The following is a 26619-nucleotide window of genomic DNA, read 5'->3' as shown; positions in this document are numbered from 1 at the left end:
TTATATATATTATAATATCATCTTGCAACTATTGGAAATATATGATATATTATTACAGTGAACTAATTATCTTTATATAACTAATCTTACATTCTATTTCCTTCCCTGTTTATAACAGCTGACGAGTGACTATGTATGTAGTAGGAAATGTCAATTTTAAATTTTAAGCTTTCAAGAAAGTTGTCTACATAGGTATTGAGCATTGAGATCGAGTCAAATTGTCAAAGTCACAAAGTTCGTCAACGAACAAATACAATTTTATTCCCTTTCCTCATTTTTTTTCTAATTTACTTCAAAACATTGTACAAATAAAATGATCTGATATCAATAAACTATTATATTTTTTTAGTTTTAATGTGTTTTAAAATGTAAAAAAATACGAAAGATGTTACGTACTGCACATTATCGACAAGTTTGTACAAGATTGAATTGAAATAATAACTATTTAAATTTAACAAACATTACAAAATACAAATATGTTAGACAGCCTTAGAGACGAAGGTGACACGGACAAAATTAATGAATTAAGTAATAATCTACTTTATTAAAACATTTAATTAAATATAATAGTAATAATTAAATATAATAGTAAACTTACATATTCTATTATTTTTGTACTATAATATAACTTTTAAGACAGACATTAGTAAATTAGCAATTTAGATTGTCTTTAGTATTTCTTTCGTTATATATTATATTGTTATTTTCAGCGATAACAGATATAAAACCAGAATTTTCAGTTCGGATAGTTGTTTGCGATCATTATCTTACAAGACCATTACCAGGGTTAGATGTTATATATTCTGAATTTCGAGGCTCTGACATAAAACAGGTAAAGAATTTGTAGTAAGTAATTACTAATATAACATGACATATTTTTTAAATTATAATTTTTAACAATTTTCTTATATAAACTTAGTGACTATTTTTATCCCTAATACAGTGAATTGGTTTCTAATTTTTGGTGTATTAAAACACTATACATAAATGATAAACTTCATTTACTATCTCTCACAGGTACCAATCTTAAGAATATTTGGCTCTACATCCGAAGGATATAAAGCATGTTTACATATACATGGGGTATTTCCTTATTTTTACATACCATGCCCTACACCAAATCCAGAACCACAATTTTTGTACCAAGTAAGTGTACAAAATGGGCTATATTATACAAAAAAAAACAACAATATAACATAATGATTATTGATAAATATTGTATATTATTTAATGTAATTTTTTTTTAGATTGCTGCCAGTCTGGATAAAGCTTTAAATATTGCTTTAAAACAAGCAACATCGACTAATCAACATGTGTATAAAATAACACTTGTAAAGGGATTGTAAGTTCAGCTTTTGACGTAATTTTTCTTATACTGCTGATTTGCTTGCTACCTTGTACAATAACAAAAAAAATAACAGTTATGTTCTTTTTTAAAAAAAATATTATTTCACTCAAATCCATTGAATTATTACTATTTATTTAAAATAAATAAAATAAAGCTATTGTTTCTTTTATAACTTATTAATTACTAATGATAACTTTTTAATTAAGAGTATGAGATTGAACAAAAGACTACATTTAGTTAAGCTTTAACTTTATATACTTAAGTTTTATAGCTATAACTATTTATTTCAGACCATTCTATGGATTTCATGACAAAGTACATCTGTTTTTGAAAATATTCTTATATAATCCTGGTCTTATTAAACAAGCAGTTGAATTGTGCAGCAATGGAGCCATATTAGGCCAAGCCTTACAACCTCATGAGGCCCATCTTAATTTCACATTACAATTTTTCATAGATTTTAACCTGTTTGGAATGAGCAATATTGATTTGCAAACTGCTAAGTTTCGTAAATCTGGTGTGTCCCAGTATAGTGATGAACCAGCAGGATCTAGTGAATTAAGTTTAAAACCTGAGAGTAGTTGTTATTATGAAGCTGATTGTTTTGCTTCACATATATTAAATAGACAAAGAATAGGCAGGGGTGACGGTATTGAAAACCCAGGACTTGAAGAAGTATGGAATCAGGAACTGGAAAGAAGAAAAAAACTTAACATATCCATGTCTTCAAAATCACTGTCACAAGGGAGGATAAATCTTAAAGAAACAGATACACACAGTAAATTTGAGCAAATCATGCATAATAAAGTGTCTAATGCAATAGATAAACCTAAAGGAATTACTAATGAAGCTAATGAAGAGTTAGTTAATTATCCAGCTGAAAGTGCAGAAAATTCACAGTTACTTAATGCTACTGATATTAGTCATCATATACACCAGGATGTTACCAGCTTAAGCAATAATTCAACTATAAGAAAAACAGCTGAATATACCGATAATGTTGACGATACATTAGTTGATGAAGATATAGCATTAAATAGCAGTTTCTCTCTTAGATACAGTCAAATTTTATGTAAGTATAGATTTGTTTACTCATAATGGCACCTCCACACTAAATTATAGGTGTGTATTAACAAATAATCTAAAAACTGGAAACAAAATCGATTCGTGTAATTATAGGCATAGTACTATACTTCCGTCGTAGAGCAAAATATAAAAAAAAAAAGTTAAATAAACTTCTGGCTCACTTCTGGTTCACTTACTCATAGTAATCAATTCGGTTTTACTAGGGGTCCCTAAACAACTGATGCAGGAAGGGCATTAATTAGTTATATTTACGATGCATCGGAGAGATCACAGAGTGCAATTGCGTGTTCTGTGATTTATTCAAAGCATTTGATTATGATTGAGGTAGAGCGCGAAACGAAAAGTAAAAGCTAAACATTACTGTGTTAATGGTAAAGTTCTTGATCTCATTGCTTCATACTTCAATTGAAAGATTTCAACAGGTATTTATTAATTGAATAAAGTCTTCCGGATTCGTACTAAGAATGAGAGTTCCACAAGGACCAGTTTTGGGTCCTTTTTATTTTTGTTGATTATATTCCTTTTATTTTAGAGGCATTTGTGATTGTATTGTTGTTTGCTGATGATATCTCATTATTTTTTAAAGTTGGCAGGACACAGATACAATAGTAATCTTAATATAACTAATAATGCAGTATTTCTTGGAATCAATTGTGTCTCAAAACTTCAGTGGAATCCGAATGCATACGCGGTTAGAAAAGTTAGTTACTAACTGATGTCGACCTTGCTCGATTGGTATACTTTGGTTACTTTCATTACATTATGTTTTACGGCATTTTGCTTAAGGTAACGCTACAGATATAGAAACTGCTTTCATCCTGTAAAAAGAGTTGTTTGGTCTATTCAATAGAGAGTTTTTAATAGAGTGGGTATACTTACAGTTGTTTCACAATACGTTTACAACAATGTTTTTTATATTCAGAATAATATAGATATTTAGATGTAATTATAGACACGAAGAAGAAAGGTAAACTAATAACACCTAGTTTCCGACTTCCGCGAAGTTATAAGATCCTTCCTGGGCCATGGTATTCGTTTCTATACTAAGATACCTGTTAGTTTTAATTTGGCCTATTAAAAAATTTAACGCTCATGTCAATAAAACATCGAAAAATAATGCATATTATTCAATACAAGGTTATATTAAAGCTAAAAAGCGTGGGGCTTAGTAATAAGATACATAAAAATGTTATTGTACTTTACTGATATACTCTGTTATTAGAATGGTGGAAAAGAGTTACTACTGGGTTTGTTGCCGTTTTCGGTATACAATTCTCAGTAAAAATCTACTTTCCGAACCGCTGGATTTTACGAGTGTTTTATAGTAATGCAATGCAATAGTAATATTTATTATAATAACAGTCGAGATCCAAATTTAATAGAGACAGATGCATCTTTTAGTGGACAATGATGATTTAGAACTAGTCGATATGCTGCAAGATCTTGATGAAAAAGCTGTGGAAGATGATAGCGTCATGGGAACACCAGCAAATGAAGATGAAGACTTAGATTCTGACACTGCAGAGTATTCACAGATATTCAACGACGACACAATCATTGTAAATCCACCTGAAAGGTATTTCGCTAATTTAATGTTAATTAACAAGTAAGTATATATGATTTTTGCCTTAAAATATATGTTACTAAATATTTACAGAAACCTGGAGAATAGCGAAAGCTCTCAATCTTGGCATGATTCATTCTGGGATGGAGCTAGTATACCGCAATTGGATGGAACTTGCGATGACGACCGTAAATTATTATCGGGCATTATATATGTTATAATTTTTAACTCAAAGAATCACATATGTTTGAAATCAATATTTTCTTTTTATAGATGTAAAGAAAGTGAGAAAAAGAAAAATGAGATCTTTTAAATTAGGTTTATCAAGGCCAAAAAATAAGAGAAAAGTGGAAACAAACGTAGCTAAAGAGAACGAGGATAGCGATATGAATGAAGTTGAGGAAATTAATGTTTCTAGAGAGACAATTGAGAACATTTCAGATTTACATATCAAAAGAAAATGTAAGGCCGAACCAAAATCTTTTACAGAACAATGCGGTGACGAGTATATTAAACAAGCTTCTGTTGATGAAGATTCTATTGTAAATTTAGTCTCCAAAGTTAGCTTCAAACATAATACTAATGTGGACGCAGCTATTTTGTATGATATCCAAAATGAATTCGAACCAACAGCAGGCCCATCAAATATTAAGTTTTGCAATCCAAAACAAGAGGAATCCTCAAACAGCTCTGATAAAGAGGTTAATCAGTCATCATTTGATGAAAATGAAACGGGAATCGAAAGTTTCTATGACAAGTCGCATTTGTTTGATTTATCAGTTGCAGAATATAAATCACAAATAACAGAGGACAAAGAGTCGATTGGTGTAAAAGCGGCAGAAAAAGAAAAAGTTGATATCAAATGCGAAACAATTTCAAATACACCAATAAAAACGTATGTATCAACGAGTAGTTTGAATGATATAACACTAATTCCTAAAATCAGAGCTCCCACTAAAAACTATATTATGTCGACTTTAGAAAAGTATGGAATTCCAAAAATAAGTAATGCTGAGCCTTATTATTCTAATCATAAAGATGTCGGAGACAAAGTCGAAATAGGTCAAATGGTATTAAAACTAAATAGTAAATTATCACAAGATCAAAAGCCATTTGGTCAAGTACTAGACTTTACGAGCTTAGAAGACTGGCGTCAATTATTATTTTTACAAACGAATGAAATGACCGAAGAATCAACAAAACCCGACGCAATGAAAATATTATTAGCAAGTAATCGTCGATGTATATTAGAACCGTTAAAACGTCCTCCGTTAAGTAAAGATGTTATACGATGGGTGGAAAGCAAAGATAAATTAAACAAAGAAACTGTCATGGAAAAGGAAATAAATGTGAATATAGATAAAATAGAAAACTCCCAAGTAAATGATTTAAATGAGCTCAATAGTAGCATTAGTATGGACGTAACAATAAAGGTAATATTTTTCATAATTCGTTTCTTAAATTATCTATGCTATTTTTGGTTTAACCGCCTTATTGCTATAAGATAATATGGATACTAACTTTCTAAATGTTTTGTTTCGATTACAGGAAAATCCTGAGCTAAATAACACTCTACAAATTACAATGCAACCAGATGGAGCATTTCTTTGCTTTGGAAATAGTGAATCCAATAAAGAAAATACACTTAGTACACTTAGTAATCCAACAGTCGAGGTAAAACTAATTCTCTAAGTGTATCGTCATTTAACAACAGCATTTGTAAATATTGTTGTCATTTTTCAGACTGATTTTCTTACGCTCATGCTCTTAGAAGTTCATACATCTATCAGGGGAGACTTGAATCCTGACCCCACAAAGGATCAAATAGAAGCCATATTTATGACTGTAACTAATGACTGCCCTCCAAATCACAGATTGCAAAGAAATGTCACGCAGATTTTCGTCGTTGACGACATGAAAGAACCAAAATTCTTAAGCAGATGCGTGTTTAACTTCCAGATAACTTATCTGAATAGTGAGAATGAATTACTAGAGAAGATTATAGACTGCGTTAAAACTCATGATCCAGATATTTTGTGTGGATATGAAATCGAAATGAATTCTTGGGGATATATTGTCGAAAGAGCTCAAGTATTGGGTCTTGAATTTATAAAAGAAATATCCAGAATAACTGAAAAGAATCGCCAGAAACGATACAGAAATGAAGAGACTGAATTAGAGGGAAGAGTTATTGGGAGAATTACGTTTAATGTGTGGCGTTTATTCCGCTTTGAACTTGCTTTATCGAGTTATAGTTTTGAGAATTGTATGTATGTGATATTGAATGAAAGAGTGCCAAAATATAGTTATTCTCAATTAGCTGAATGGTGGAAGGATGAATCTAGAATATTGCGGTGGATTCCTGTTGAGTATTATTTAACAAAGTTAAGTGGAACCGTCAGAATGTTGGAAAAACTTGATCTGATAAGTAAGTGTACTTTAATTTGATAAAAATAGTTATTTGATTAATACCTCCTAAACTTTAAAAATTAAATCAAGTAAAAAGAGATGAGGATTCATATAATATGAATTTATTATTAAATTCTTCTCTATTTACACAATCAAATCTTTTTACACAATCAAAATACACAAAAAATCTCTATTTACACAGACCGAACCTCGGAACTCGCTCGGCTGTTCGGGCTGCAATGGTGGGAAGTATTGTCAAGAGGATCACAGTTCAGGGTGGAATCGCTAATGCTTCGTGCTGCGAGACCTCTCAATCTGGTCGCATTATCACCGACTGTGAAACAACGGGCTAAAATGCGTGCACCGGAATGCCTTCCACTTATATTTGAACCAGGTTAGAAATCTAAACCAATTTCAGCAAAATACTTTTTACTAAATTTGGAGGTAGTGTACTACCACGTCTATTTTTTCTAAATAAACGTAAAAAACTAACGTTAATAGATTATGTTATGTTATCGTTTAATTTATATGAAACTATACAAGTTACGATGCGTTATAATAAAGTTTTTTTGAGGGTGAATAGTGTTTCTCCATTTCTTCAACGCTCTAAGCCTATAAATCCATGAGGGTTGATAGAAATAATTACGCATTGCTATTGATTGTTATTCTTTTACGTAATTATGGTTCAGTCAAAAGTGACAATCACCAAGTGAATACATAGAACTCTGTTTATTTGTTACAGAGTCACGTTTTTACAGCGATCCCGTAATTGTTCTGGATTTCCAAAGTCTGTATCCATCGATGATGATCGCTTACAATTATTGTTTTTCAACATGCATCGGGAGAGTCCAAAATATAAATGGGTAAGGCAAATATGACATGATCGTAAAAAGTTTAGGCACAGACTGGAAGTGTAAAGATTGTCAAATTCTTAACTCCAGGAATATACAATACATTTTCATTTCTTGAATTATTAACTCGTCCTTATCTAACTAACTCTAACTAAGATATCATGTCTCTTGTGCCGCGATTGGTCTGGAGGGTGAGTGTTCAGTCACCCTTGTAATAACTATAATTCGTGCACAATCAAAATGGAATGAAATCTTTTAGACACGGTGGTACCGGTAACGTCCGCAACCTCGCTTCGATAACTCGCGAGACTTTAATTGTTTGTGTTCTCAATTCCTGCAGTTGAACACATACATAAATATCCACAGGTATATAGAATATAATCTGCGAAAATATTATTTAAGCTTTTGATTTTGCCAGAATTAGATAAGTATGTTCCAGAAATTCCTTTCTAACGCTCATTTTAAGAGAACTGTCATTTTCGATATGTTTTGACAAAGTTCCGCCCGTCACTTTTGTATAATAAGGTATTTTTTATGTTTAAAATAAATAAATCGATTATTGTCGTCGCACCATGATAAGACATCAATTGCAGCGACGCACCATACGAATTCGGAGCCTGGCGTCTCAGAATACCGCAGAAGAAGCTCGAAAGCCTGTCGAGCAAGGAGCTGGTGCACTGGTCGCCGGTGGGCGTGGGCTTCGTGAAGGCGGCGGCGCGGCGCGGCGTGCTGCCCGCGCTGCTGCGCCGCATCCTGGCCGCGCGCCAGGCCGTCAAGGCCGGCATCAAGCTGCAGACCGACGACGCCGTCAAGAAGGCCATGCATTCGCGGCAGTTGGGTATTTTTCTTTTAGTTATATAATCATATGGAAAATGAAACTATGATGTGCGATAAAAAACTAGACTTCGACTAGCGATATATATTAAAAATATATGATAAAACCTAGTAGGTGGCGTTGCGATCGAGATATAAATAAAGAACCGAGAAGCCGAGCTCGTGTTAATAAAAAAAAAATTGGTATTTTACCAACAAGTTACATACATAATATTATGTGTATATAATGTATGTATACATCGTTAGATTACGTTAAGTGTAGTTGACTATTGAATATTAGTACTTAGCCTTCTAAAAAGTTACTCATTTAAAGGTATATCGATTAGACAATCAATTACTCGGCTTACCACCAAGTAAATGCGGGCAAGCGTTAGCAATAGATGTTCCGTACCAATATTAAAATAAAATAAATATTTGCTTACAGGATTAAAGCTAATAGCGAACGTTACGTACGGTTACACCGCGGCCAACTTCAGCGGCCGCATGCCGTGTGTGGAGGTCGGCGACAGTGTAGTAGCTAAGGGCAGGGAAACTCTAGAACGAGCTATTCAACTTGTCAATAAAAGCAAATGGAATGCTAAGGTATATTATAAATCGATTGATTTATCTATCTTTTATCTTTATAATATATTCAGTAAGTATTCATTTGTTAGTCGTAATGTACTCCGACGACCAATTGGAAAATCTTCAGAATCTTTTTCTTGACAACAGTATTAGGGACGATTACGTAAAATTATAGTCCAATGTAAAAAGTGTGCAGTAACTATGTATGAAAGGCATTAAACAGACGTCGTTTATTAGCAGATTAATTTGGTACAACTCTACTTACCCCAGGAGGGTATAATCATATTTTCTTTTTCTTTTGTTCTGATAACGTTTTTCAGTATTGGTCTAATGTTAAAAATATATTGCAGAATTAGCAATTTTGTTCAGCCTGTAATATATGTAAGTTGAAGTATCACACAGTTCTTCCTCGCAACGTGAAATAAATTCTGCTCGTGTACGAGTGTGTTTGTTTGATTGATCATGATATCTGACTTTTGGATTTGTACAGCTTATAAAGTTGTCAGCAATTGTTTTTGGAGCAATAAATACTTAGACTGTTAATGATTAGTTAAAAAATCCTGTCTCCTTCTTTCGAATGTCAAATCAATGATGTCTGAAGGACAAACCGTAAACATACGCAGAGCAAAAAATATTTTTTAAATAAATAAGTTACGGTGTTAATAGTTAGTAGGGATTTAGTCCAACCACCACATTCTCAATCAGATCACCCAGGCTCTCATTCTTAGTCCAGGATATAAGGTTTGCAAAACACAAGGGCGCATGCGTGTATTAGGGAGGAGGGGACTCGTCGATGATGGTCACGATTTGACCCAACTATGAAGCGGTCCAAGATATCTCTTAAAAACTTTTTTGATGAGGAGAAATCGCCAGAAAACTTCTTGCACTCTGGCGCGCTTGTGCTTAAGAGTGGGTTGAAATAACCACCATCAAGTAATAAAATTTATCTTTTTTTAGGTAGTGTACGGTGACACGGACTCCATGTTCGTGTTGGTGCCGGGCGGCTCTCGCGCGGACGCCTTTGATATCGGACGTCAGATAGCGGACGCAGTCACCGCCGACAACCCGTCGCCGGTCGCCTTGAAGTTAGAGAAGGTGACAAGAGAACTACTTTTTTCGTTAGAAGCCCAATGAGAATATGGATCGTTATATGAATTTAATCTTATATCTTTAGCAGAATTTAGTTTTTCAACTGAATTCCATTTAAAATTAATAAAACAAAAGTAAATTCATCATTTAAATATGTTATTAAAAATATTCCCCTTCAATGAATATAGTCTAACGTAATGTCGGTCTTTAGTTAATTACAAATGGCTAAACTTAAAATTGTTTGTTACAGGTTTATCAACCATGTATTCTACAAACAAAGAAGCGGTACGTTGGCTATATGTACGAGAGTCCAGAACAAGAGAAGCCAGTATACGAAGCTAAAGGTATTGAGACCGTGCGTCGTGATGGATGTCCAGCCGGTGTGAAGGTTTGTAAATGCTCAAAAAATATATTCAGGTGAAAAATTTGTATTTAGGACTTCCTAGGTCCTGGGTTTTTTAATTTGATTTTGATTTATAATAAATATTCGAAATATTATTTGCAGCTACTCCAAAGGTCTCTCTGCGAATTATTCGAAACGGGCGACATGTCTCGAGTGAAAAAACTCGTTTGCGGCATATTGTCGAAACTAACGGATGGCACACTTTCGCCACAAGAGCTGTTCTTCACCCGAGAATATCATGGACCAAATGGTTATCGACCAGGTGCCGCTGCTCCTCCGAATGAGATCGCTAAGTGAGTAATGTTAGGAATATGTCCAATTTATTATTAAACTTAGTAATTGTCTTTGGGATTATCTTAGTATCTATCGGGGGGTGCTAAGAATCACCGGGCTACGGGAGGCCACCACAACCGACTGACCCTGGCGACGTACAACGGACGCACGCTACGGCTTGACTCGCATCTAACGCAACTCGAGGTGGAACTTGGGAAAATTAGGTGGCACATATTAGGGTTATGTGAAGTCCGTAGAGAGGGAGAGGACACCGTAACCCTCGAATCGGGCCACCTAATGTACTTCCGAGAGGGAGACCAACAATCCCAAGGAGGCGTTGGGTTTCTGGTTAATAAGTCCCTAGCTGACAACGTTACGGAAATCTCCAGTGTGTCGAACAGGGTAGCGTACCTCATTATAAAGCTCACCGAGAGGTACAGCCTCAAGGTGGTGCAAGCGTACGCACCGACCTCGACACACTCGGACGATGAAGTGGAGGAAATGTTCGATGATATATCGAGGGCCCTCCACTCCACCACGAAAACCCACTACAACGTTGTCATGGGGGACTTCAACGCTAAAGTGGGAGTACAGAATTGTAGCGAATCGGTAGTAGGACCCCATGGATTTGGAAGCAGAAATCATAGGGGGCAAATGCTTGTCAACTTCCTCGAACGGGAGGGGCTCTTCTTGATGAACTCCTTCTTCAAGAAGCAGCCCCAAAGGAAGTGGACGTGGCAAAGCCCCGACACTATGACCAAAAATGAGATCGATTTCGTCATGACGGACAAAAGGCACATATTCAGAGACGTCTCAGTGATCAACAGGTTCAATACCGGTAGTGATCACCGACTTGTCCGAGGCTCTCTGAATATCAATTTTAAGGCCGAGCGCGTCCGTCTGATGAAGTCTACACTCCGACCATCCCTGCTCCAAACCATTGCGGGATCTGAAACGTTCCAGTCAAACCTGGAGAACCGATTCGCTGCCATGAAAACCACAACAGACGTAAACCAGAACCTCAAAAATGTAGTGAGAATTCTCAGGGAAGAAGGCAGGAGATTTTGTAGCATGCAGCGTAAGGGCAGAAAGTCCAAACTTTCGGAAGAGACTTTAGGGCTACTGAAGAAACGACGTGAAAACCCACCTGTCACTTCGTCCGAGAAACGGCAACTAAACCAAGAGATCGGCAAGCGCGTACGACACGACCTCCGGTGCTCCAATACTCTTACGATTGAAAGAGCCATCGAGCAGAATCGGGGGTCTAAGGTGTTCGTACAATCTCTTGGAAGAAGTCACCTGACGAAGTTGACCACAGCAAGTGGAGAAGTCGTTTCTTCCAAGCCGGCAGTTCTTTCGGAAGTAGAGGACTTCTACGGCCGGTTATACGCATCGCATGCATCTCGACCTGATCCCGAAAATGAGGATCCTCGAGCTACATTAACACGCCATTTCACCGAAGACCTGCCAGAAGTCAGTATTGGCGAAATCGAGATTGCTCTTAAACAGCTTAAAAATGGAAAAGCCCCTGGAGAGGACGGCGTTACAACAGAGCTATTGAAAGCAGGAGGTAAACCCGTACTGAGGGAGCTCCAGAAGCTTTATAACTCTGTCCTCTTCGAAGGGAGAACTCCGGAGGCGTGGAGTAGGAGTGTGGTCGTCCTGTTCTTCAAAAAGGGAGATAAGACCCTGCTGAAGAACTATCGACCCATATCCCTAATGAGCCACATCTATAAGCTGTTTTCAAGAGTGATCACGAACCGTCTTGCGCGAAGATTCGACGAATTCCAACCCCCGGAACAGGCCGGATTTCGGAGCGGATTCGGCACCATAGACCACATCCACACAGTGCGGCAGATTATACAGAAGTCCCATGAGTATAATCGGCCCCTGTGTCTTGGATTCGTGGACTATGAGAAGGCCTTTGACTCGGTTGAAATCTGGGCTGTTCTGGAGTCCCTGCAGCGTTGCCAAGTTGATTGGCGATACATCCAAGTGATGAGATGTCTCTACAAGGCCGCCACCATGTCCGTCCAAGTACAGAGTCGGCAAACGAATCCCATACCATTGCATCGAGGAGTGAGACAAGGGGACGTTATTTCCCCCAAATTGTTCACTAATGCAATGGAGGACATGTTCAAGACGCTGAACTGGAAAGGGCGTGGCATCAACATCAATGGCGAGTACATCTCTCACTTGAGATTCGCAGACGACATCGTCATCATGGCAGAAACGCTGCAGGACCTACAACAGATGCTGAATGAGCTAGCTGATTCTTCTATGCGCATCGGCCTACGGATGAACTTGGATAAAACCAAGGTCATGTTCAATGAACATGTTCTACCGGAACCGATTGCGATACACGGTACCGTCCTCGAAGTTGTTCAAAAATATGTCTACCTCGGGCAGACATTGCGATTAGGTAGAAACAACTTTGAGGATGAGTTGAATAGAAGAATTCAGCTAGGTTGGGCAGCATTTGGGAAGTTACGACGAATCTTCACATCGTCGATCCCACAGTGCCTTAAGACGAAAGTCTTCAACCAGTGCGTCCTACCCGTCATGACATACGGAGCCGAAACGTGGACACTCACGACAAAGCTGGTCCACCGGGTTAAAGTCGCTCAGCGTGCTATGGAAAGGGCTATGCTCGGAGTATCTCTGAGGGATCGCATCAGAAATGAGGTGATCCGTCAGAGAACCAAGGTCATCGACATAGCCCACCGGATTAGTAAGCTGAAGTGGCAGTGGGCTGGCCATATTTGTCGTAGAACCGATAACCGTTGGGGAAAACGTGTTCTAGAGTGGAGACCGCGTCTCGGCAAACGTAGTGTAGGACGTCCTCAGGCACGGTGGGGTGACGATTTGCGCAAGACGGCTGGCAGGAGCTGGATGCGAGTTGCCGAAGAAAGACCACAGTGGCGTGCATTTGGAGAGGCCTATGTCCAGCAGTGGACGAATGCGGGCTGATGTGTGTGTGTGTGTGTGTGTAGTATCTATGATAAGATCTTAGTAGTTGCCAGGTCGGTTTGATGTTATTGGTTTTTTTCTCGGAAAAAAATCAGTAGCAGCTCGGAGTCTGAAAGTTCGAAAGTAAGTAAAGGTAATCATTTGATTCAAAAAATACAGCCAGTGTTCTTTTTTCATTTTTTTTTATTCTTCTGTGTTTATAGACCAGAGGGTCTATAGACAAGCATAATATATCAAAAATGGTAGGATCATTGCCTGTTATACGATTTAAAATGTGTTCCCAGCTACATTTTTATCTTCTTTGTCAGTGAATGTTTATTATTTTAAAGGTACTGACTTACCTAGACACATAACTCTAACATTTGAAAATTTACGAATATAACTTTAAAGTTTTGTCGTTGGTTAGTATTTTGGAATTACAAGCATTAAGCACCATATCCACTCTTTACATACTCTCAAAATCTTTTACTAAGTTGTCCCTGTTATTAGGAATTCGTGTCGCATACGTTTATTAGTCCGTAGTCCGTAGTCATGAGTGTTGACGAAGCCGTACTTGCAGACGGTGGCTGTCGCGCGACGGGCGCTCGGCGCCGCGGGCGGGCGAGCGCGTGTCGTGGCAGGTCTGCGCGGGCGCGCCGCACACGCCGCTCGTGCGCCTGGCGCGCGCGCCGCCCGAGCTGCTGCGCGACGCCGCGCTGGCGCCACACGTGCCGTACTACGCCACCCGCGTGCTCTTGCCGCCCTTGAATCGCTGTCTGTCGCTGCTAGGCGTCGACGTCTTCAAGTGGTGCGATATATATTTCGTTTTTGCTTTAAATTTATTTTCTTCTGGGTGCACATTTTTTCGACCATAGAAGCTTTGTATCCCTTTGTATGTAGTATATATTATTTTTTTTGGAAAAATAATCGACTTGTTTCAAGATCATTTATTATTATTAGCTGTTCTATAATAAATCATTAAAAGTATAAAATCAGTCTTTAACTTTATAAATTGCTTAAACTGAAAGCATATATTATGTCGTTTATTTAGTTTCTAAGAAAATCACACCTATGAAAACCCATTAATTTTTAAAGTCGGTTAAAAACAGGTGGCAAGAAATCGGCTGGAGTCGCGAGGCACAGATAGAGCGAGCGGGCAGTTCTGGCGGCATAGCGCGCTACATGCAGCGCGGGCGCTGCGCGGTGTGCGGCGCGCGCGGCACGCGCTCGCTGTGCGCGCGCTGCGCCGCCCGCCCGCGCGCCTCCGCCGCCGCCGTCGCCGACAAGCTGGCGCGGGCGCACCGACAGCAGCACCAGTGCCTTCAGGTATTTCACTATATTAATTAACTATAGAGCCCCCTCCCGCACACGTTCTTTTTCTTTATCAGGAATTTTGTAATTGTTTATATTATGGACTTACACTGCGAGTACATAGACTAACGCTGTTCCGACTCGAACGCACAGCTGTATTTTGAAATATACGGTTTTTTTGTAAATTGTAAAAGACCCGAATGGTGAAAAAAAAATTAAATTGGAAACCGCAAGTTTCAATTTTATTATTATTACTTATTTCACTTATAGCTGATTACCCGATGTACTTCTCAATATTCTTAGGAAATATGTTCCTGATTTTGTTTACTAATTTTCAGATATGCAAATCGTGTTGTAATCATCAACTCTATTTAAAATGCGAAAATACAGAGTGTCCAGTGCTTTGGAGTCGAGTGTCATCTCAACAGAAGATAGAACACGTGCGAGAAATAACGGCTAATTTACCGCCTGCTTATATGAAAGAGAACTTAGATTTCTAGTAACAATTTTTATAGATTAATTACGTTTTTATGAAATTATGTTATTTAATATACAAGTAAGATGAATAAAGAAGTGTTATATACAGGTGATAGGGGTGACTATTTGCGATAATTTTAACCCCCATATGCATGATGCAAAAGTGAACCATTTTTGAGTTATCACGTTTTTTAGATTTCTTCAAAATACGTCAATAATGCAACTACAAAAATTTGCACCTCCTAACGAGAATACGTCGAATTACCAATAACCCTGTATAGCTGCAACCTTTATTTTTACGAGTGCGTTAAAATATGTCCGGCGTAGTTGACTTAAATAAAAATTTAAATGGTGGTAGGACTTTATGCAAACCTGCCAATTCATCATTCTACCGGCAAACAACAATACTTAGTATTGGATGTGTTCTGGTTTGAGGGAGGGACATGACGTCTTAGTTCCCAAATTTGGTTCCATATTGGCAATAAAAACAATATTTAATTTCTCTTACAACGGCATGATTGGCTTAAGAAAAAATAAAGAAATGACTTTACTTAATTTGATTGCTAAATAAGATCAGTATGCCACTTGTGAATGTAAATTCTGTTTTACTCACCGCTAGCAAATATTTAAGTATCATAGTCATAGCTATAAGTTTTTTTTTATTCATATGTCAATGTCATTAAGTTGACATTGATAATTGAATGTCATTCTTTATTATGATGAATTATCAGACAGTCCACTCGCTAGTCGTGACTGACGTAATAAATTACAATAACAGGGATTTCCCTCTTTGCTAAATGTAAATTTTGTTATGAATACTTTTCCTGTTCATAATTGTTATTCAAGATCAAGTAAGCGTCAACCAGTACTTTAAAAGACATATTTATTAGAATTGTAGAAAAAGTTATATCTGGAAGAAAATTGCATCAATCATGTATAAAAACGTCGAACTTCGCAAGTTACCTGCCGACGCACTGTGTAAAGTTGTAAATATTCTAGAGATCAACGATGATTGGAAAAAATTCATGTCGATTATACCCAAAAGCTTACAATGCGACAGTATTGGATCCAAATACAATAATGAACACATAAGGTCTGTATACATTGTTTTCGTACAATTCACAAATAACTAGTTATCAATAGACTAGCTGTGTTCAGCTATATTATTATACAATATAATAATATAATTTCTAAATTTTCAATGTAGAATATATTTAAACTGTCAAACAGATGAATTTTAAACTTATTTTTTTTCTGGTATGTGTTAAATATTATCCATATTAATTCTAACACGAACATGTGTACAAGTATCAATGTGATGTTCTTAACATATACTTGATTCAAATAAGAGATTGTAAGAAATTTAAAATCTCTTTTAATATGTTGCATCGTTTAAAAGTAAGGCAACAGTAAAGTAATTAAAGAGTGATTAAATAATATCTAGGTCATTCCAGAATGATCGAAGAGTATGCTAAAGCAAATAATATGAAATGCACAGAGATACTAATGGACGAGTGGGGAACATCAGGTAGAGTGCGACCAACACTGACACACTTGAAAAATATTTTAAAAGAAGCTCAAATGTACAGAGCAGCTGATGAAATTGCTCAAATGTTACAAGGTATCATTTTTGCTATGATAATAATGACCAGTACACATTCAATAGGGTAGACCATCACTGCCTTTTAGCATACTTCCCAACCATTTTTTTTTATCAAAATTTAACATTAAATTCTTATTAATGTTTTGGCTTACTGTTTTCCTTATTACCATCCTGATCACTATTCACTTTAGTTTATTCTAAAGGCAGATTATAAAGATGTTATTTTATGTTTTTACTAATTTTTGTTGAACAATTTTTTATGCAGAATCGTTACCTGAACGTCCAACATATGGCCCAGCTGCACCTATTACAACAAATGTTACAGAAATGTTAAATGATGAAAGTATGGAACAAAGATTTAATAATATGGGTTCAGTAAACAAGTCTAAATTTAATGAAATGTGTAACAAAACAACGAGGCAGATGAAGTCCGCAAGTGATATGATTGAATTTTCCAAGAATGGTATAAGAGAAACATATAATGTTGACAATCAAAAATCTGAAAGTGATTTTATTAAATTCTCCAAAGAACAGCAACAAACACAAGTGTCTATGAATGTGCCAGATATTAGTGCTATGTTAAAGTCAAAAAGTAACCAATCTATTGATCGTTTAAGTTACACATACACAGATTCAGATATTTCTAATACAAGTTATGAAAGTAAAACTATTAGTAAAAGTAATAATATTAAGAACAATCCCAACATATATCAGACATCATTTCCAGATATTAATATTTCCATGAGAATAGACAGTGCTATACTTCAAGATGAAAATTTAACTCACTTTGAATATAATCAATTAGAAACTATCACAGGTAACTTTTCTGAAACACTGTACAATGGTCCTAATGGTTTGATGGGACGAATCGGAAGTGGAGGCTTTGGAGATGTGTTTGTTGGCAATCATTTCAAGTATGGATTACTTGCTGTTAAAAAAGCTCACAGTCACCTACAAATTCACCGTAAACCTGATATTGCAATGACAGTTTTTAATACAGAAGTGAAATACCTTTCACAGTTTAGACACAATAACATTGTTCCCATAATAGGATTTTCGAAAGATGGTCCAGCACCATGTATTGTTTGTGAATATATAGATGGAGGTTCTTTACAACAAAACATTGAAGCAAAGATTTTAAGCGAAATTCAAAGAATTAATATAATGATAGGGACAGCTGAAGGGTTGAAATATTTGCACACTAGTGAAAAACCTTTACAAAGTAAAGATAACAGTGAAATTTTAGGAATTGTAGGTGAAATTGATTCACAGAACACTATTAAGAATTTTGTTCATGGGGATGTTAAAACAGCTAATATTCTTCTAACAAAAGAATTTGTACCTAAGGTAAAACATCTTTTCATTATAGTTTAAAAACATATGACATATTTTTACTATATTACTATAATATTTGTATTATATTAATTATATATATTAGTGTATTTTTTTATAGATAACAAATGTTTAATGTTAAACAGTGAGTATCCTTATTTTTATTATTAAAACTAATTCTTTTGTTACAGTTATGCGACTTTGGATTAGCCAAGCAATATGATTCGACATTCGTGACAACTTGTCCCATGGGTACTTCAGCATATATGGCTCCTGAAGGCATCCATGGTACTATAACACAAAAGATTGATATATTCAGTTTTGGTATTGTATTATTGGAACTACTTACTGGTTTAAAACCAATTGTTGCTAACGATGGAGAGAATTTAAATATTAAACATTATGTTGAAGAAAACTCTATTAATAATGATATAAGTCATTTATTAGATTCTTCAGTTGAAACTTGGACTAAAGCAAATGAAGTTTATAATCTAGCTCAAAATTGCTTAGAATACAATAGGAAAAGCAGACCAACTATAACCGAGGTTGCCAATATTTTATACAGAATAAAGAATTAATTTTTAAATTAGAAATAACTTTTAAATGTGATATATTTTATTCAAATATACATTCATTAACATAAATTTCTTGTTTTATTGTTTCTACACGTGTATTGAAATCATTATTTTCCATATCAATAGCTTTCTCTAAATCAGCAATAATTTGTTCTTGTTCATCAGTTTTACAGAGAGTAATCAATGTAATTAGAAGTTTTTGCATGTGTGTGGCTAAATCTTCATCTTTACATGCATATAACACTTTGAAAAGAATAGAAATTATTTTGTGATCAGAATGCAGCTTCCATATACACCAACAATATCTAATCCATTCTTCCAAGCACTGAAAAAAAATTTAATTACAATAATCTGTATAATAATAATTAATTAATGTTATTCATTTCATATAATGAGATTAATTTAAGCATTATTTCAGATTTTATAAAATCAGTGATGTAGTAAAAAAAAAGATTTCTCCAAAGACTGTTTGTTTATGATACATTTTAAAAAACTTTATAATTCATACCTGTAATGTACTAGGCAAAAGGATTTCAGCAACAGCCTCATTCGTGCACACATCTAAACTGTCACAAATAATTGTTCTGAAAATATTTTTACTAACACAATTGATTTTGTGTAATTGAATAATATGTTTAGTGAATTTAAAACATTCCGCTTTCCTCTGTAAATTAGATTCTGTATATAACTGATCTAGGATCCCAGTGTACATCTCCTCCAGCTTAGCATTCTAAAATTAAAACTTGTTTAATAACTGATACTAAAAAATATATTTCAAGAAAATATAATGTTTTTACCAATACCAATTTAGAAAAATTCATACCTTCACATCAGATGGAAACATTCTACACAATTCCAATAAGCAAGCATGTGTCAATTTTGTAATGTCCGCATCTTTCTCGATGAATGTTTTCTTTAAACTCCTATATACAACTTCATAGTAATTTCCACCATCAAAATCTTTATACTCCTGTGGAAATGAAAGTAAAAAAGCAAATGTAATTATTAATTTGCATTTGGCTAGTTAACAAGCAAAATTAAGGCAAATTAATGCTGCAAATATTGAGGTTAAAAATGTGCAGACACAGAAAGCGAGTAACAATATCACTACAAACTTTTTATACAATAACATACCAAACATCTTAGTATTGATAGACAACATATTAATCCTTTACTTCTATTTGTATTGATGTAATCATCAATTAATAACAGTGAAGCAGGAAATATCTTTTGTGGTTTTAAACCTACTTTGTATTTCTGAAAAACATAACCATCAAATCAAAGGTTTTATATGTTCAATAAAATTTATCAATAAACTATAAGATAACTTACTCTTAAATCTTTTACAATTGAGCAGTAAACTTCAATTTGCCCAGGATATTTCTTAAAATTATCATAAGTAAGTTTATCATGCAAAACATCAAGTGATTTATCATATATTTCTTGTACATCAAAATTTGTATTCTGCTGTAATATATTATCTAACCGTAAACCACACAATAGCTCAAAGTAAATGTTTAATTTTTTAGAATATTCCTGTGTGTTTTCGTTATTCCATGGACAGTCACAAGTGAGTTCTTTATACAATATCAGTAATGATGATATTATTGCTGAAGTCTCCTTTGTTTTTAATATATCTAAATCACCTAAGCATTGTTCCAATAATTGAAAGTTATGTCTTAAATTCTTATTCCTTATATCAAATTCTATGTGAGTTGTTCTTTCTTCGAAATTTAAATCCAATTTTGGTAATAAGCAACGATTGATACTTTCTAATAATTCTGAAATATACTTCATTGTATCAATTTTCATCGGAAATTAATTAATAACACTGAGTGATCTTTATCTTAATGTGAAGGTGTATTGATAATTTACTTGTACACTTAAATATTAAAATATAAATCAATTATGTCGGTATATATCCAATTGAATATATTTTTTTCAATTGTCAATTGACTTTATATGAACATATGAGTCAAATTTTAAGTCAATAACAACAATAATATAATCAGGGATGCCAGTTTTTGTTTTATCCGCTAACAAAATTCAAGCAACAACTACAATAGATTTGTTTTACCGTCAACGTCAGACCTCAAACAAGAAACAACTGCAATTTATTTGAAAATCATGGTAGGTATGTTTAAGTTTTGAATTCAGATGTGAAATATATCTAGATCAGAAAAATATTATATTTTTATGAGTCACAATCAGATTCATGAAAAAATTAGTGTCAAAAGCTTGCATTTATTTCATCAAGAATATTAGAAGATAAAATTAAACGTGCCAGTTGGTATATAACCAACTGTATATAACAGTGCAAGTAGTAATTAGTTTATTACTTACATCACTTCGCATATATTTTTTCTATATTACTTTCATTGGCTGCGTATTACAATGCGGTTGCCTTCCCGACGACCAATTAAATTAAAAAAAAATATGCATATTGACAGTTAGTAGCTATCGTTACAATGAAATCATAAATGTTGACAATTTAGCATTTAAGACAGAACTGAGAAGGTTGTCAATAGCTGTCAGTTTCATATTGCGCATTGTACTCAACGGACTGTTGTATATTTACATCAGAACTTCTGATTCAGAAGTTACTTGCGACTCGTTTAGAATTGCCGCAGTGTCGTATTTTTAAATAGCACCGGGGGTACAAACAATACACAAAGAGTGTGATATTTTTCTGTTCTTTCGGCGATATAATAAGAGGTACATATTTGTTAAATTCTACGCAACTACCCATCATAAAATTCAAAATAAATAGCTTGATTTTTAATCTTTTTAATAAAAAGATTAATAGCTCGCCATTGAAAATTAGAAATTGATAATATTCGCAGATATAAGATAATATCAAATATAATTATTTTATTATGTGACATCAAATAGAGTGAATTAATAATGTTACTTTTTTAAAAAGTGCAAACATATTTATCAAGTGGACAACGTGCAACTATGTTAAGGAATAATTAAATGATTATATATATACTATCTTTGTTTGATAGTAGTAATGAAAATTAACTTTTCTTGTTTCATAAATAAAAGTGAAGTGACCTGAGTGATTTTTAATCTTTAAAATTATTTGAGACATTTATATCTATGCCTAGTATAAAGAAGATCAAGTCACCTCAACAAATATGGGAAAATATTTCTTCTGTTTTTGTGGAATTTGTTGAGAGGATATTTTTCACCCTTGGCATATTTGTTGCCAAACATCCATGGAGAACTATAGTGGCAACATGGGCCTTTGTCCTCCTGAGCTGCGGTGGATTACTCAGATTTCATATAGAAAAGAATCCTATGAAACTATGGGTACCTCCAGATTCAGATTTCTTTTATGATACCAATTGGTATATTAACAAATTTGGTACAAATTTTAGATTACAGAAATTAATAATAACAGCAGAAAATGTCTTAGATTCAAATGTGATAAAATTAATTTACAATATCTCAAATCATGTAAGCTCATTGAAAGTTGAACATCAAAATGAAGTGTATACTCTGAATGAATTGTGTTTTAAAGTACCTGTTGTTAATTTTGCTAGTACAAATTGGAAATCTAGATCTGATGAATCAATGCTAGTTAATAATAGTAAGCAGTTACAAAAACGTGGTGTTGTCGATGAAGACTTGTCTGATCCATCTCTTTGGATTGATGATGATTTTTATTGTAGTTTTCTCGAAAGCTTCCCATTAATGTGCCTTCAATATAATATAATAGATATGTGGAAAAGAAATGCAACTCTTATAAATAATGCTACAAATGATGATATAATAACTAAAATAAATAATCTTAGAGTAAATCCGTCCACTGGCCATCCTGTAGACTTTAAACAGTTTCTGGGTGGTATAGTGCGTGATGAGGCAGGTAATGTAGTATCAGCCAAATCCATTTTGTTAACTTGGTATATGTATGTAAACATGACACAAGTGGATCTCAATGAGGTAGGTAATTTAGTTGGCACTGAAGACTGGGTATCAATTCCATTAGCCCTATGGGAATTGGAATATTTGAAGTATGTAAAATCCTTATCTTTTAATGATAGTAATATTAAATTTTATTATGAAGCTGGTAGAAGTTTCGCAGATACTAGTGGGGAATCAATGTTCCAAGATATGGATAAATTATTTATAGGTATTGTAATGATGTTTTTTTATGTTGTGATGGCTGTCTCCCGTTTCAACTGGTTAGAGATCAGATTAACATTAGGTAGTATTGGTCTTTTAAATGTTGGAATGGCTTACATTACTACTATAGGTTGGTGTTCTTTGATGGGTATCCCTTTTGGGCCTGTTCATTCTTCTTTACCTTTCCTACTAATGGGTCTTGGTGTGGATGATATGTTTGTTATGAATGCTTGTTGGAAAATAGTCCTAACTGCAGATGCACAGAAAAATGTTCCCGTCAAGGTTGGCCATATGCTAAAACATGCAGGAGTATCCATTGTGATAACATCATTCACTGATATTGTTGCCTTATTGATTGGTGCCATCACAATTTTACCATCATTAAAGTCTTTTTGTATCTATGCTGCTGTCGGGGTGTTCTTCATCTTTTGTTTTTCAGTCACGTTTTATGTAGCAGTATTCACCTTAGATATTAGGCGAGTTGAACAAAAACGAAATGGTATATTATTTTGTTACAAACATAAAACTGAAATTAGTTTACCAACAGAGAAGACATTTTTTCAAAGATTTTTAGAGAGTATCTATAGAAATGTGGTATTAACTACTCCGGGGAAAACTATTATATTATTATTTACTTTAGGTATGACTTGTTTTAGTGTAGTATCAATATTGAAATTAGAACAGAGATTCGACCCAAAGTGGTTTATTCCCGATGGTACATATTACAAAGACTTTTTAAATGTTCATGAATACTACTATCCTGATGAAGGACAACCAGCAACAGTTTTCTTGGGTGATATGGATTATAGTGTAGAATTCGTAAAACTGTATGATATGATACAGGTATTGAGGAACGAATCATATGTAACAGACGTAAATACGTGGGTAGAAACGTTTCATGGATACGTTTATAAAAATTATGATCGTGATTTAAAAAATTCTACTGCGGTGTCTAGTACACAATTTAACAAGTATTTATCAAGATTTCTTTTTAGTCCTGTCGGTGGAAGATTTCAAATAAATTTCAAATTTAAAGACCCGCTTACATGTGGTCATGTATTTAATAACATAACAGCTTCATCACTGGCATTCAGATTTATTAGGTTTGAAGGTCCAGAGGAATACATACCTGCAATGAATCGAGTTAAAGAAATTGTTAAGTCAACCAATATAACGACCGGAAGTGGTTATCGTAGCGTCTGGGCAAAAGTATTTGCAAATTGGGTTACCGACGAGATTATTGGCGTTGAAGTTGAAAGGAATATCGAATTAGCTCTATTTTGTGTCATGATTTGCACAGTTATTTTGATTACGAATCTTCAGATGTGTTTGTGGATTTTCGTTTGTGTTATGTTAACAATAGTTAATGTTTTGGGGTGGATGCAAAGGTGGGGTATGACTGTTGATATTGTTTGCTGTATTGGCCTTGAACTGGCTATAGGTCTTTGTGTAGATTACGCCGCACACGTTGGTCATACGTTTTTAACGATTTCTCAAGGTTCTCGTAATGAAAGAGCTTTTAAAACAGTCACTTCTATAGGCACTGCTGTTCTTTTGGGCGGAGGTTCAACTTTGCTATCTTTATCATTATTAAGTATGTCCAAAGCCTACACTTTTCAGTCGTTTTTCAAAATTTTCGTGCTTGTTATAATTTTTGGTCTTTCCAATGGCTTGTTGTTTTTGCCGGTTGTTTTGTCTCTCATTGGCCCCGCGGCCTATAGACCTCATGATAAAAAAGATAGATCGCCAGAGGGTGTGGAATTAAATGGAAAGTTTACCGATAAGGAAAAACAAATTGATGAGGAGTGAAGTGTCTAATATTGTAGATACTTTTTTAAACTGTTTAAAAGCATTAATAAAATACATTAATTAGCATATATAATGTATTATAGATGTACTTTACGAATCTTGGTTGTTAATATAATGTTATTTGAAATGGAATGATATTAAAATAATTAAACAGTTAGAATTAGGTAATTATTGAAGAAAAAAGTCTTGCCTCGGCTTTATAATGTGTCAGCAAATTATTCTTGTTTTTATGTAGATACTTATTTGGTATTAAACAGCATAAAAGTATTTTATTATCAAAATAAGTGCGCGTGCACTAGTATTAAAATACTAGTGCACGCGCACTTATTTTCCTAATCCTAAAGGATGCTACAATGAATTTGACAGGTTCACTCATTGTAAGGGTTTTTATTTACAAGTTTTTTTTTAAGTATTTCAAAAAGTATATTTAAATATAAGCCTTTTCTAAGTGTTTTATGTAAAGTATACTTAGATTTTTGTATTACTTTTATATATTTTTGGTAGCAACATGTATGTTAAGCAATACTTTTTTGTGATATTGTAGTTTAGCCAATTACTTATGTCGGTGATTATAGGGTTTTAAAAATATTTTTTGAGGCCAATTACATTTGTAACCAATAAAGTATACTTTTTAAATTGTCTATTATTTATCTGCCTTTAATTAAAAAATATATTATTACAATGCAATAAAAATAGAAAATTATTGATAAATGGTGGAGTACTGAGGTAGCATAAAAAAAACTAACGAATTAGGGTCCGACCATATCTGCGGCTCCAGCCACTTTCGGCCAGAGATATCGTAATATAATAATTACCAAAATTTATAGAGTTAAAGTATAACAACAATTGATTAAGCTTGATTTTACTGAATGTTGGCAAAATAGAGATCGGTCTATAATTGTTTGGGTCATTTTTATCACCGGACTTAAATAATGGGATTACTTTACTTAATTTTAATAGATCTGGAAAAATACCAGATTGTATACATTTATTAAAGATGATAGCTAAACAAGGAGCCAAGTCGACAATTACGTTGTTAAGAAACCAGCGATCTATGGGATCTATCAGTTACTAATTGTAAGATTTAATGTTTTAAATTTTTTTAATACATCGTACGGAGTTATACTCTCAAAAGAAAATTCTAACTCATTCTGGGGAACGTAACATTTAAGTAAGTCTAAGGCGTCATTGGGTGACGCATTAAGTCCTTTAGTAGTATTCAAAGGAATATTCGAGAAATATTCTTCGAATTGGTTGGCCACATCTAAATCTTCACTTACAATATTCCCTTTTATATTAAGGGTTAATTGCCCTGCATCAAACTTCATTCTGCCTGTCTCTGAACTTATAATATCCCAAGTAGTTTTCATTTTATTTTTAGATTTTAAGATTCTACTTTTAATATGCAACGAACGAGCTGTTTGACAAACTTGTTTAAATAGGTAACTTGGAATATTTTTTAACAAAATTGTGAAATTTATAATTACGATTATATTTCTCAAGTTCATATAGTTCATATATAATCTATTTCGACTTATATAGATACCGGTAGCGGCCCAGTCTAAGAACTGTATTTGATCGTTTAGATAAAAAGATTTAAACTGAAATATTTTATTAAATTCGTTTTCAATTAATATTAAAAGTGAATTATATAAAAAGTTGGGATCGTTTGAGCTAAAATTCAAATTTCGAAGGTTACATTGTATAGCGTTATTGAAGGTTATTAAGCCTTTGAAAGTAATTGGCCTACAAGTGATTTTTCGTGTGTTTTGTTTTTTATACCTGTTGACACCATTTGCCCACAGTGATCCGATGTTAGGTTTGACAAGATTTCCTTATTAACGGCCTCACAATTACAAAACACGTTATCTATACAGGTTGCGGAAGTTGCCGATATTCTTGTAGGTTTAGAAAACATATTATTTAGATTGAAGGACCGAATTAAATTTATGAACCTTTTACTTATGGAAGATTGCACTAAAATATCAATGTTAAAATCTCTACAAATAAC

At 34.2% G+C, this 26619-nt stretch overlaps 4 protein-coding genes across 5 annotated transcripts; 3 read left to right on the top strand and 1 right to left on the bottom strand.

The window, feature by feature from the left end:
- Nucleotides 1-388: 388 nt before the first annotated feature.
- LOC113398322 (DNA polymerase zeta catalytic subunit) lies at nt 389-15264 on the top strand. The gene is made up of 20 exons (XM_026636991.2): nt 389-528; nt 711-832; nt 1018-1146; nt 1248-1342; nt 1639-2420; nt 3836-4010; nt 4092-4186; nt 4272-5431; nt 5547-5672; nt 5742-6426; nt 6610-6801; nt 7150-7270; nt 7852-8096; nt 8517-8674; nt 9614-9751; nt 9996-10133; nt 10251-10441; nt 13951-14178; nt 14480-14696; nt 15020-15264. The coding sequence occupies exons 1-20, from the start codon at nt 477-479 to the stop codon at nt 15179-15181; spliced, it is 5211 nt and encodes a 1736-aa protein (XP_026492776.2). The 5' UTR covers nt 389-476; the 3' UTR covers nt 15182-15264.
- Nucleotides 15265-15903: 639 nt separating this feature from the next.
- On the top strand, nt 15904-18737 carry LOC113398335 (interleukin-1 receptor-associated kinase 4-like). Of its 2 annotated transcripts, none has more exons than XM_026637039.2 (4): nt 15904-16251; nt 16613-16779; nt 17027-18108; nt 18285-18737. In XM_026637039.2, the coding sequence occupies exons 1-4, from the start codon at nt 16091-16093 to the stop codon at nt 18669-18671; spliced, it is 1797 nt and encodes a 598-aa protein (XP_026492824.2). In that variant the 5' UTR covers nt 15904-16090; the 3' UTR covers nt 18672-18737. The 2 variants fall into 2 exon arrangements, with proteins under 2 accessions (XP_026492824.2, XP_064071368.1); XM_064215298.1 differs by having other exon boundaries at nt 16150-16251; nt 16603-16779.
- On the bottom strand, nt 18687-20604 carry LOC113398342 (uncharacterized). The gene is made up of 5 exons (XM_026637053.2): nt 20001-20604; nt 19803-19925; nt 19492-19638; nt 19177-19398; nt 18687-18993 (listed from the first exon to the last, which is right to left on the bottom strand). The coding sequence occupies exons 1-5, from the start codon at nt 20478-20480 to the stop codon at nt 18709-18711; spliced, it is 1257 nt and encodes a 418-aa protein (XP_026492838.1). The 5' UTR covers nt 20481-20604; the 3' UTR covers nt 18687-18708.
- Nucleotides 20605-21417: 813 nt separating this feature from the next.
- Nucleotides 21418-24905, top strand: LOC113398331 (protein patched homolog 1-like). Its single transcript, XM_026637032.2, has one exon. It carries the CDS (start codon nt 21771-21773, stop codon nt 24606-24608), a length of 2838 nt encoding a protein of 945 aa, XP_026492817.1. The 5' UTR covers nt 21418-21770; the 3' UTR covers nt 24609-24905.
- Nucleotides 24906-26619: the final 1714 nt, after the last annotated feature.

The sequence above is a fragment of the Vanessa tameamea genome, chromosome 7, assembly GCF_037043105.1.
Source record: "Vanessa tameamea isolate UH-Manoa-2023 chromosome 7, ilVanTame1 primary haplotype, whole genome shotgun sequence".
Taxonomy (NCBI): Eukaryota; Metazoa; Arthropoda; class Insecta; order Lepidoptera; family Nymphalidae; genus Vanessa; species Vanessa tameamea.
The sequence above is the reverse complement of the archived record's forward strand: the minus strand, read 5'-3'. Positions and strand labels throughout refer to the sequence as shown.